Raw genomic sequence first — 12,913 nt, forward strand, 5'->3', positions numbered from 1 at the left:
TCTTTCCCTCTTTCTCTCTCTCTCTCTCATCACAGCATGCTTAGCAAAAAAAGAATACACAACAAGGGTAGTATATGAAATTTTATTTACTGTCACCAGGTTTAAGATTTTACTGTAAAAAAGCAACATTTATAATAATTATTAACTATATTAATATACAGTGCATCCTGCCATGTGCCCCAACCCAGTTTTGGGTTTTTTTGCATGCCAGCAGCACCTTACATTGCGTTTTTTTCATCACTGGGCAAAAATGTTGTCTACCCCTATCCCCTGGGCCCAAAGTACCTAAGAAAGCTTCCCAAGCTCTGCAATGAAGACTGGAATGTGGTGAATAACACTGCTTCTCAGGGATAATGGCATTTTTTACAATACAGATAAAGCTAGAGAAGCAGAGCTTACTTGGGAGGCAACCAAAAACTGTGGTACAAACTCTCATAGAAACAAATTACCTCACAAACTTGTATTCCAAGAGTAAAATGAACTTCTCAATCACCTCTGCTAAAACACAAAGAAAAAGAACACCAGTACCAACAAACTCCTTCCAGAACAAAACATTCTACCGCCTATATAGTTCTTCCCTGGGGAGGGAATTATATGGGAAATAGATATGACAGATGTTAGTCACATCACTTTGTAGAAAGTGATAAGCTATCAAAACACACTGCTTGTTTACCCACAACCAATTTACAATTGCAATTACAATGAACATAATGTAACACAGAGGCCCCAGTCAGGGTCAGGGTTTGCACCATCAACCTCTGACCAAACACAAAGAAAGACAAACTCGCCTGCAAGTTCAAAGGGTACACTAAGGAAAGAATCCAAGTAAGTATAACAAATAAAGGCAAACAATGAGAAGAATAAGGTTAACAGTAATAAATTTTGTTAGCCCAGTAATTGTATCGCTTCAATATTACAAATAAAAAAAATATAACCATAGCTGCTGTCTGCTAAACTTTTTCTTGCTTATGTATTTTTTATAACACTGTCATATTCTATTTTGTGTGTAACTGTGTGCTTTTAATAAGTTAAATCAAATATCCAGTCTGTTGGGTTATACTTCTCTTTCAGGCTAAAGGCATCAGAACCAATGTTCTGGCAGCTGAGACATTTAGGTTAAAATTCTGGTCCCCCTTAAGTACGAGGAGTTTTGCTATTGCTTTCAGTGAAACTAGGATTTCATCCATGCTTCTTTTTAGTCAAGATGCTTGTTTTTCCTTATTAATCAGGCAGTTTTCATCTGTGAAGTTAACTTTCATTTCTCCAGATGTTTGCTTCTCTATTTGGATTTTCTAGTCTATAGTAAGTTCACCTATCGAACACCAAAAGTTGTTTGTAGATGAGCAACCAAATACTTTGTAGATAATTGAATTCCTTCTCTGGTACGTTTCTAAAATTTAGTTTAAGTTAGAGAAATTTTGCAAAAGCTCAAAATATTCCACTGGTATTTGAAATCCTAGTATACACAGGCCAGGAGCTATAAATACTATAATTTGGAATCCTTCTGAGCAGTTATATGACAGAATGGTTATCATGCTGTCAGCAACCAGCAAGTCTTTTACATTACAGCTCCTAACATTGTTAACACCATAGGAGCCAAATCAGTGCTAGCACTTGCTGGAAAATGTTTACAAGCCTCCTCTATTAACTCAAGGCGTAAGGAACTTTTTTTTCTGATAAACGACACTTTCCACAATGTCTGTTGTCTAGGCATGCTCAGCAATTTCTCTAAACTTGTTGAGGACAGTCAGCTCCTCTACATGGTCTCAGGAGTACCACACATTCAATCTTCCTTCTGCTCCCTTTGCAATATTTTTGTAATCTGCATGAAGGCTGCACAAGGTATTTCTAAATTTACCTAAAGCCAACAATCCTACAGAATTCTTCCTAGGCGAAAAAAAAATGGTACCAGCTATTTTCCAGTCAATTAGCCTGCAAAAATCACTGTTCTTCTAATATTTCACTTCTACCCTACCAGCCCTGGCCTGCTACCTCACTAATTGATCATCATTATGCATGCACTGGCACTGCCCGCAAGGGGAAAGGAGTCAGTGCACTCAAAAAACAGCTAAGGTGCTTCCTCTTATCTAGACGATGAGTGGTCCCTCCCTTTCCCCTTTACTGCTGAAGGCCATTCTTATTTTCTTGCCATAAAAAGAACATGTACAGGAGATTGCAAACACAGGAGCTTTGTAAAACAGCTACCATGCACAAGATGATACTGAACCTTTAGGGAAAAGGAGAATTTCAGGCTGCAAAAAGCAGCTCCCAAGCAGACCTTCTTTCTCATCTGCCTCCCCTGTAAAAAGAAATTAATTCCTCCTCCCCTTTATGCTATGAAGTACCAAACCTTTTCCCAAGCACATTCTTCTTTGCCAGTTTTTGCCTTTTTGTCCTTTCTATGAATGCCAGTGGAAAGAACAATAAGGCAAACTCAGTGTGACATCATTGTAGTCTAAACAGCTTCCCTGAGACTATGCCCCAACATTACCTCAGAATGACACTATAACTAGGCAATCATGAATTTTCTAGTCATTTTCTATGAAGCACTGGGCTGGCTGACAGCCACAGAATTTTTTTTAACACGGTCTCATAAAATAGCTTTTGTAAAACTCCTCCTCTAGTAATGGACAACGTTAATTTAAATTTCATTGGGAACAATTACATACATAAATTATTCAGCTATAACTATTTATATGCATTAATGTGAAATTATAAAACATCAAGTAAATGAAAATGATTTTTAAAGTAGGGCTTACAATCTTTCAAGAACGCTTAATCCAATAAAGGAATCATTCTTCAACTCTGTTATTTTATTGTTGCTCAGAATCCTGAAAAAAAAAAGTAAGATGTTAGAATTTCTAATTAGGAAAACAGTAAGATTTAACATGGGTTTTTTTTCTCTCCCCCCTCCCCCCGTAAATAATATGAGATTTTTTAAAAATTGATGCTTGTATCAAAATCTAATAAAATTCCTAAAGGCATAGTACCTTTATAGTTCTGGCACTGGTCAGAAGACCCAACAAAAGCAGATGTTTCCCCACATTAGGTGCCCAGAAGAGCTTACAAACCAAGTACAGCAACAACAACCATGCACTTTTGTATAATAAAATTTCAAAATTTCGTTATTTTGTCATTCTCTCTCTCACATGACAAAAGAGGGAATCAGGGAAAAAACATAAAAATCCTACCTCTTCACATTCTGCTCTCCTACATCAAGTTGCCCTGAGCAGCCAAAAAACAACACTTTTACCTATTTCCTGACAGAATCCTGCTTCCAAAAATGCGCGCACACACGAGTCTTTGTTCTACTAACATAGTCCTGTTTATGTCATAATCAACTTGTGTCAAATACATGGCATGTGCAGCTGTTATCCAGCCTGTGGGGCTCATGAAGGGGCCAGAAATTTGGGGTGGAGTGAGTAGCAGCATTAACACCACCAAGTCCAGTGGCTCAAGGAGCAGTGGAAGTTAACATCACCATCACTGGCCCTTCCCCCATATTCCTTGGATTACTGGGAATTCTTCTCAGTGGCAGCAGCACAAGAAATGGCCATGTTATCCCCCGTGACTCCCTGACCCAGCACAACAGCTCAGGCATCTGTGGAAGTTAATACTGCTCCCACTGGTCCCAAAGCTGTATTCAGCTCAGAACTTTTATATGCCAACTAAATTTGACAACCCTAGTACAAACTATTCTTTCTATAATCAGTATCTTCAAGTAAATACTTCCCTTGAAGGCATGGGATAACCCAAACCACAATCCTCCTGCCACCATCCAGGTCTGTCCTACCACCTTCAAAGAATGTCATGCTTACACTCCTCCAAAGCCTTTTTTATCTTCCATGTAATATTCTGCTGTTTCCCTTATGCCTACAGATGAGCCAATAAAGATTTTTTGGGCCGATAATTAATGAGCCATATTGACCGATACCTATCTGACTGCCAATATGCAAGCCCAGCAGCTGGTAAGACTGTTTGGGGGGGGGGGGGAAGGGGGGGGGAAGGCGCAGATCGAGGCCCCCGCAGTAAGGAAGGGAGTCGGGCTGGGGCACAGACAGGTACTGCCCAGCTGGTGCTGCAAAGGGTATGGGACAGAGCCGCGAGCGGCTTGTCCAGAGGGTAGGGTGGCTTTCACCACTGTGCATACCCCCAGAGAAGGCATGGGGGGCACATGCCCCCCCAGATCTGCACAGGGCAAGGGTGGGCTGCCACTGCAGGTGAGGCCAGGTCTAGTAGGGGACTATGGCAAATTTTGCGGTGGGTGTAGCCCACCCCTTAGCCCCCTTCCCAGCGCCACCGCTGCCCATTCCCAAGCGTAGCCCTGGCCCAGCCCCTCCGCTGGGAAGAGCCCAGGGTTCTCCCAGGCTGCACCAGGCAGCCCGCCCTCACCCCGAGTGCAGATCCAAGGGGTATGTGCCCCTTGTGCCTCCCCCAGTGGTGCGTGTAGCCGCAGAAGCCACCTCCCACCCCTGACAAGCTGCAGCTCTGTCCCATGCCTGGCCCCAGCTGGGCAGCACCTGCCCCTGCCCCAGCCCCACTCCCTCCCCCACCATGGGAGACTCTATCTGCATCCCCGCCATGCCCCTTTCCTTCCCCCCACCCCTTCTCTCCCAATAGATTTACAGCTGAACTCTGCTCTCCACACTACCGGGCTGCATTCCTGGACCCGTACATGCTGCAGCTGCGCACATGCAAGCAGCATTTATCAGTGACATTAATCAGCCGAAATAAGCCAAAAAAGCTGATTCCCAATAATGTCAATTTTCCTTTTTCAGTGTCGATACAATAAAGACCGATGTATTGGCACACCTCTACTTATGCCCTGTTCCCAACTCCTATTCTCTTCACCAATACCAGCTGTCCCCCTCTTCCCTGACAACCTCATAACTCTCATGCTTCTCAAAAAGCTACGTTTTCATTTCTAAGCCTACTTCACACCACATTCTCACCCTCCGTTACCTTCCATGAAACATTTATGTTATTCAAGACTTTTAATTTTTTTTTAAGTTACTACACACACAAAACTACTAGCTAACAGTGAACTTGAATAACTGCTAGGTCAATGCATATTATGCACTCAGAAAAATAAAATACAGAAATAACCTGAGTTATGACAGGACTGAGTCATCATGGCAGGAGGTGGCATCCCTCAGGTCTCAGTACTTGGACCAGTGCTATTCAGCATGTTCATCAACAATTTGGATTTGGGTATTAAATGCAAACTGGCCAAGTTAGTCAATGCCACCAAGCCATGGGGGAGTGTGATCACATTCCAGGACAGGGTAGCACTACGGACCAACCTAGACAGGCTTGCGAGATAAACAACATCAGGTTGAGGTCTGCCCAATACAGAGAAATACAAAGTGCTCCATCTGGAGAAAAATAATCCACAACACACTTACAAATTCAGCAGTGCTATGCTAGCCAGCACCACAAGTGAACAAGACCTGGGTGTCATGACAGACAACAAAATGAACATGAGCCACCAATGCACTGCTGCAGTTGGCAGAGCTAATCAAACACTAGCATGCATCTATTGAGGTATCTTGACCAAGGCTAAAGTTGTCATCCTCCCATTCTACTTGGCCTTGGTGAAACTGCAGCTGGAGTATTGCATCCAGCCCTTGGCGCTGCACTTCAAGAAGGATGTGGAGAAGCTTGAGAGAGTCCAAAGGAGGGCCATGTGCATGCTTAGAGGCCTAAAGACCAGGTCATATGAGGGGAGGTTGAAAGACTTGGGACTGTTCAGCCTGGAGAAGAGAAGACTCAGAAGGTACTTGGTGGCAGCCTGTAAGTGTATCAGGGGAATACATAAGGGCCTGGGAGAACAACTATTCACCAAGGCCCCCCCAGAGGACGACTAGAAGCAACAAGCACAACCTGATTGAAGACCACTTCAGATTAGACATAAGAAAAAACTTCTTTACAAGTTGAGTACTAAGGTGTTGGAACAGGTTCTCCCCAGAGGTGGTACAGTCACCCACCCTGGCAATCTTCAAAAAGTGTCTTGATGCTCATCTTGGCCATCTAACCCCAGCAGTCTTGCCTGCCCAAGTGCAGGGGAGGTGGACCCAATGATCTCTAAGGTTCCTTCCAGTCCCTAAAAAAAACTATGAAACCTCCTATGGTTAACTGCAGTTTTAAACCAACCTCAAGTATATCATGGGCCTCACTGAAATTTTCTGTCTGTACAATCTTTCCTAAATTTATTTTTTAGTCTTCCTTTTTAAGTTAGCTACTAATTAGCCCATAAGATTTAAACATTAACTTGAGACAGTGATCTAGGTTTAGGCAATTTACTTATGTAAATAAAGAGGGACTTACAAATACAAACCTATTGTAGATAGGGCACAAATTATCACTTACAAACGGAGTGATAATTTCCTGTTTCCTAAAGTAGGTAAATGTACTATAGATGCCAATTAAAGAAAGGGGGATTAAGGACTTCTGTGTGTTGTCTGACCAAATGAAAAATTGTAAAATATACCCTGTCTTTCTGTGAAATGTGTATGGCTATAAAATACAGTAGTGTTTGCTCACCAGAAGTATGATTAATATTAAAGCAATGCTAGCCATAGTAGTTCCTAATGAGACAGATCTGTTTTTTATGAATAGATATAATAGTCAGTTCTTGACGGGTCGGAATATCATTCCAGCATAGTCAGAATTAAGTCTAAGTACAGGCATCCCGCATCTTATGCGCATTTAACTTGCACTAATTCAACTATATGTGGGTGGGGAGGGGGGGCGGGGCTTAAGTCTGCACACGGCGCTGCCGCTTACCTGGAGTGAATAGATATAATAGTCAGTTCTTGACGGGTCGGAATATCATTCCAGCATAGTCAGAATTAAGTCTAAGTACAGGCATCCCGCATCTTATGCGCATTTAACTTGCACTAATTCAACTATATGTGGGTGGGGAGGGGGGGCGGGGCTTAAGTCTGCACACGGCGCTGCCGCTTACCTGGAGGCCCGGCCACCACCACGCTGCCACTGGTGACCGCCTCCGCGCCGGCTGCACAGCTCTAAGCGTGGCTCCGCGGTGGCGGCGGGAGGTTTTGGAGGCAGAGGCAGTCATCGCTGGTACAGTAATATGCAATTTCACTATACGTGATTTTCACCTTTACGCGCTGCCTTTGGAACGTAACCCCCGCATAAGATGCGGGATGTCTGTATTACTTAACACCCAGTTCGGGAATATTCATTAAGACTGGTATCATAATTATATAGTTAACCATAGCTGGTTATTACCAATGTACGTGCTCCTTGGATTAGCATTTAGTAACCTTAAATTACAAACTTACCTTTAAACTAAAAAATTTTTCATGGGGTTACATAAAAACAGAGGAAACTAGGTAAAATATAATGGTCCTACTACTGTAGCAGACTGCTGTTAATACACCTGCATAGAGGACCTCTACTAAATTACTCGCTAGACACTCACTCATATTTCTACTCAATATCAACCACAAGCTGTAAGACAGAGGCATCAAACTCACCTTGTGCCAGGGCTGGATCTCAACCACAGGGCCCCAACTTGGTACACAGTGGTGGCAGTTCCAGCTCTGACCTGGGAGCTCCAGCTGTCACCATATGCCTTGTGCCAATGCCTAAGCTATTGCTGCCACGTGCCCATTGCCACGACAACAGCTCTAGCTCCAGCACAGGACATGGGCCATAGAATGGCAGCTCCAACATCAGGCAGGAACAGGACTGGCAGCAAAGGACCTAGGGCAGCAGTGTGGCAACAGGCAAAGCAGCCAAAGGTCAACCAAGCTCTATCAGCCCTCACATGCCCACCGACTGCCAATCACCATGTCCACCAGGGTCCAAGGGCCCAGGATTCTGCAGAAAGCCATGTCCCCCCCATCACAAAGTTTCCAGTGGCCTGCTGGTAGCCCATATGTTTGACATGCCAGCTGCAGAAAAAGATTACTTTGGTCAGTGAACTCTCTGGGCTTAGTTTCCTGAAGGAAATGTAGAATTATATTTTTATATTTGTTCAGTGTTTGAAATCGGATATGTATATTGTTCCACAAGGGGAAAAAACATTTAGAATAACCCATGTTAAGCAATGCACACAATGGAAGAATCTTCACAAGCTTTTGCTTGTGAAGCCAGAAAATTATACACAAATTATTGTTCAAGTATTATACTTAAATTTATACTCAATCAATTGCTGCCAGCAGTATAACATTTAAAACTCTGCTACAGTATAAATTTTGGCCTATAATTTATATCTATTTTTTCCATGACTATAACACTACAGAAAAAACAGTTTTCTCCAGTACCTGATCTATCCTGTGTGGCTCATATGATTTTTTGGATTACTTATTTGCAGTAAACAGTAATATACTATTACTTATTACAGTTCAAACAGATATGCTCCCATATTTTTAAGTGGAAGATGGAGTGGATGAAAGGTTTAGGTTCCAATGAAATCACCTGCAAGGACATCTAGAACTGTACAAAGCAGTAGCTGCCAAATTATATTAATGCACCATTTAAGTGGGTAAGGTACTATAAGTCATTTTTGTTGTACTATTCACATTTTGGCAGAACACATGTACATCCAAGTTCCTGCTCAACATAATACTTCAGCAGGTGTCAGGTTGATATTATGACACAAACTCAAACTATCCAGTGAGACAAACACACTCCAAAGGAATGTATTATTGCATACATTTGCAAAGCTCTCAGTTTCTTAGACTGGTTTTAAAATGTTAAAGTCCAAGTATGGTAAAAAGGGCATTTTACCATATTTTTTTTAACAATGTTATCATTGAATAATATAAATTCTATAATATAGGGTTGAGCAAAATACAGCCCATGGGCTGGGTCTGGCCTGCCAAGGGATTTTAGCTGGCCCACAGTCCCTCCAGCCCAAGTAATTGCTCATCCCTGCTATAATAGATACATGCACACCTATTATTTACACAGTTACTGTTTCAATATGTGATTTCAGAAATATTTTAACAAGTTATCATTTGCAGCATGCCCTTGAAAATGGCAACATATTTCCAGTTTCCATGGCAATCGTTTTATTAGCTAAACAAGTGAGGAAGTAATTTAACTTCCTCTGTTGTTCTGCAACAAAATTTGTTTTCCTCTCCAAATAAATTAGTTTTCAAAACATCACTAGAAAATATTCAGCATGCTATTTGTGATTTTTCAAGGCCAGTTATGCTTGTTTATTTTCATTTACAAGAGCGTTTTCAAAACTACACTTAACTTTGATAATATTTGTCTTTTAAAAATAGGTTATTTCTATAAGCTTCAATGAAGCCAAGTGTTAAAAATAATTTGGTAAATACTGATGCCAAGTCAAATCAGAAGCCTCATCACTGTATCTCCAGAAGCTGAAAACTCCTCAACAACAGCAAATAGGAAGTTCTCCTAGATGGCTGCTGTCTTAAAAAATAATTTATGCCTCCTGTGGTTGCAAAGATAACTTTTAAAGATGAAGAGAATGTAAAATTAAATAGAGGGCTTTCTTCCAATTTCTAGAGAGCTCCAATGCCTTTCTTACTTCTCAGAACCTTCCCAAAATGAACCACATTAAAATCAGTCTTGTCTGTCCTTACTCCTATTGAGAGCCTGGGCCAGTATTGAATTAAAAAAAAAAAAAAAAAAAAAAAAAAAAAAAAAATCAAATCAATTTAATTCTGAATGACACCAGAAGCAAATTCTAGAACTATTTACTAGGAAGGAGATCCAAATAATTAAGCACGTGAGGGGCAAAATCATTTAAAAAAAATCTGATGCAGGATAAAGAATACTGACTCTCAATCTCTCCAGACTCAAGGCACATCTCAGAAATTCAAGGCACACTTGGAATATGTCAAGTCTTAGTTTCTACTCATTTTTTTTACTACAGAAAAATAATAGAGCAATTTGTTTCTTGCAAAGAACTGAGAAAGACCAAAATGGGCCGGAATCTTTTTAACATTATGAATTCCTATTTGAAATCTCTGGGTTTATCTTGTGAATCATGTCTGCAATCGTAACAGCGCTAATATTAAGCGGCACCCTAGAAAGGGTGGTACCCCAGGGGGCCAGACGCAATTTTGCACACATTTCAGTTGCCAAGATGATTAAACATAAAATACCAGAAAATCCCATCCCTTGCAATCTGGCAGAAAAAAGCACAGTGAAGAACAGTTATTTCACCTGCCCAGCAGACAGGGAACTAGAAAGTGCAGAAATGAAGGGTTCACCAAATATGAATCCTGGAACTATGGTAGCTCACTTTGAGAAATAACAATCACTACATGTATTTATGACTCCAAAAATATGAAAGACTGAATACAACACTTAAACATGTTTTTTTTATCCAAAGTCTCTGAGATACCTGGCTATGTCTATATGGCACAACGTACAAGCTAGTTCAGGTATCTGTGCAGCTGCATTAGTGCAGCACTCCGCCTGAGTTAATATGTAGGGCAGAGTGCCACGCTAACAGTTATACTGCCTTCTGCACCAAAGCTAGCACAAATACCTCTGTATGGCACTGTATGTAAACATACACTTTTGAGTCTACCAGAACAAGGAGCAATGATCTCAAGCTGCAGTGGGGGAAGTTTATGTTAGATATTAGGAAAAACTCTTTCACTAGGAAGGTAGTAAAACACTAGAACAGGTTACCCAGAGTAGAGTGGCTGGGGACTCTCCCTCTTTCGAGGGTTTTAAGACCTGGCTAGACAAAACCTTGGTTGGGATGATCTAGTTGGGAATGATCCTGATTTGAGTAGAGGTTTGACTGGCTGACCCCTTGGGGCTCTCCCAGGACGCTCCCAACTCTAATTTTCTATGATTCTATGAGTCTTGGTGGATCTCTGGAGGAAACAAACAGAGAAAGGCTTAATGGTTTGTACAAAGAAACATATTTCTGAAAGCAAGCAAGGCACAGTATCACAGACACTGAAGTTATGTGGCCTCTTTTTCTTTAGCTTTTATATGTAAATCATTTTCTGTGATGGAGCAAGTTGGAAAAAAAGTAGTATAGACTCTTGAGCAGGTGTTATACGGCTCACAGGACTCTAGCAAAGTTAAAAATATATTACAGTGAAATATCCATTTAATTTTCAGAAGACCTACTCAACATAGAGTAGAAAAACCACACAGAACATAGCTTCAACTGTTTGTATTAAAACTAAATAAATATTATACATTCCATAGGATTTTTTGTTTGTTTGTATTGCTTTTTATTTTTATTTTTTACATTATGAGTAAAATAGCATGCTGGAGTGGCCAAATCTTTGTTCAGAGAGTAAATCTCTCTCTGGAGTGTGGTGAACAAATTACAGTCGGTCAAATTTAGTATTTTCTCTGCAGAGGTTGTTAGATAGTCATCCATAAATGGTTAGTACAATAAATGATAGATTTTATGGAGCACTGTAAAAATCTAAGATATTTCATCACTCCTAAAAATGTTATAAATGTAATGTTTAAAAAAAATACAGTTTACAACCTGGTACTAATATATGCAATCTATGCATTACTTGAAGTGTTTAGGGATGTTGCATAAGACAACAGGGGCGCATCCACACATGCAAGCACATGCGCTTGCAACAGCTCAAATTAGAAGCAGTGCAAATTTGAGCCGGGGCTTTTTGCCTCAGCGCACATGCTCGGACATGCACTTTGTTGAGGAGCAAATTGTGCTGCTTGGGGCAAAATAACCCTGCCTGGTTCCTCCCGGATCTGCAGCCAGGGGGAGCTAGACCCCTGGGCCAGCACCTGTGCTGTTCCCAGCAGTATAAAAAGCTGCCCTGTCCTGGCCACAGCAGTACAAAAAGCTGACCTGGCAAGTAGCTCAGGGCTACTCACTCTCAGGAGCTTCTGGGGCCCAGGCAATTGGTACCTGGGGACACTACCCCTTGTGCCAGCTGGACTGCTGAAGCAGCCCTGAGAGTTCCCTGCACCCTCTACCCACTTCAGGGGTCTGGCAGTGGGGGCTGCTGCCTGGCTGTGACCTGCTGCGCACCTGCCAGGCCTCTGCCCCTCTGGGCGAGCCGCCAGTGTGTGGCACTACTGCCACGTGTGCACCCTGCCCAGCTACCTGTACAGCTATTGCCCGGAAGACGTTCTGGGTGTAGTGGCCTGCTTTGACCTGCCAAAGCATGCCCTCCTGGCCCCATTTGGGCAGGAGGTCAGCCACAGCCAGCTGGGCCCCAGGTGCCAGCTCTGAGCAGGCAGGGTCCTGCCACTGGCCTCTGTAGCAGGAATTCTGGTGTTCACTATTGGAAAACTGAAAAATCCCTGATAAAAAAAAAATCCCAGTCACTCTGTAAAATACCCCCAAATCCAAGTTCCTCCACAATTAAAACAAAAGGCCACTATAAAGAGAGAGACAGACAGAGACAGAGAGACAGCAATCAGTTGGACAATGTTTTATTGATATATCTACAATGTTAAACTTCAGGTTTTTTAGACCCCTGCATATCCAGGGGTCTAATTTTCTCCCCACACGTGCCTCTTGCCCCATCTCAAAGGGATTTGAGATGGGGCAAGAGGCACATGCACACCCATCTGGAGTGTATGTTAAACATACAGCCTGCAGAACTGCATCCAGCCCAGTTGGCCATGCCAGGGCCATGCAGTAGGTAGGGGCCCAGGGATGTGCAGCTGTACAGAGCCACATTCATGTAGGATGAAGCCAGAGACATGCATCCACAAGGAGCCAGGAGCATGACATGGAGCTCTGGCTGAATGCAGCTCCATGCCACCGCATGCCCCTGGTTCCATGACTGCCTGGCCAGAGCTCCATGTCCCCAGCTCCTTGTAGACACAAGCTCCCAGCTCCATGCTGCCTAATACCCTCAGATCCACAGTACTGTCCAAATGTGGCCTCATGGATCCAGGACAAGAGGAGCCACTGAGGTCTGGATCCAGTCCAGAGCCTGGGGTG

The 12,913-nt window shown here is 42.4% G+C and overlaps 1 protein-coding gene across 1 annotated transcript in view; it reads right to left on the bottom strand.

Annotated features, from left to right (window-relative positions):
- ADGRA3 (adhesion G protein-coupled receptor A3) overlaps positions 1–12,913 on the bottom strand; it is a gene marked incomplete at its 5' end in the record, with an annotated part of 118,762 nt that overhangs the window by 77,870 nt on the left and 27,979 nt on the right. The window contains one exon of the mRNA XM_025205586.1: positions 2,760–2,831. Within this exon, the coding sequence (XP_025061371.1) occupies positions 2,760–2,831 (72 nt within the window). The remainder of the gene's footprint in view (positions 1–2,759; positions 2,832–12,913) is intronic.

The sequence above is a fragment of the Alligator sinensis genome, unplaced genomic scaffold (genome assembly GCF_000455745.1).
Source record: "Alligator sinensis unplaced genomic scaffold, ASM45574v1 scaffold745_1, whole genome shotgun sequence".
NCBI lineage: Eukaryota > Metazoa > Chordata > Crocodylia > Alligatoridae > Alligator > Alligator sinensis.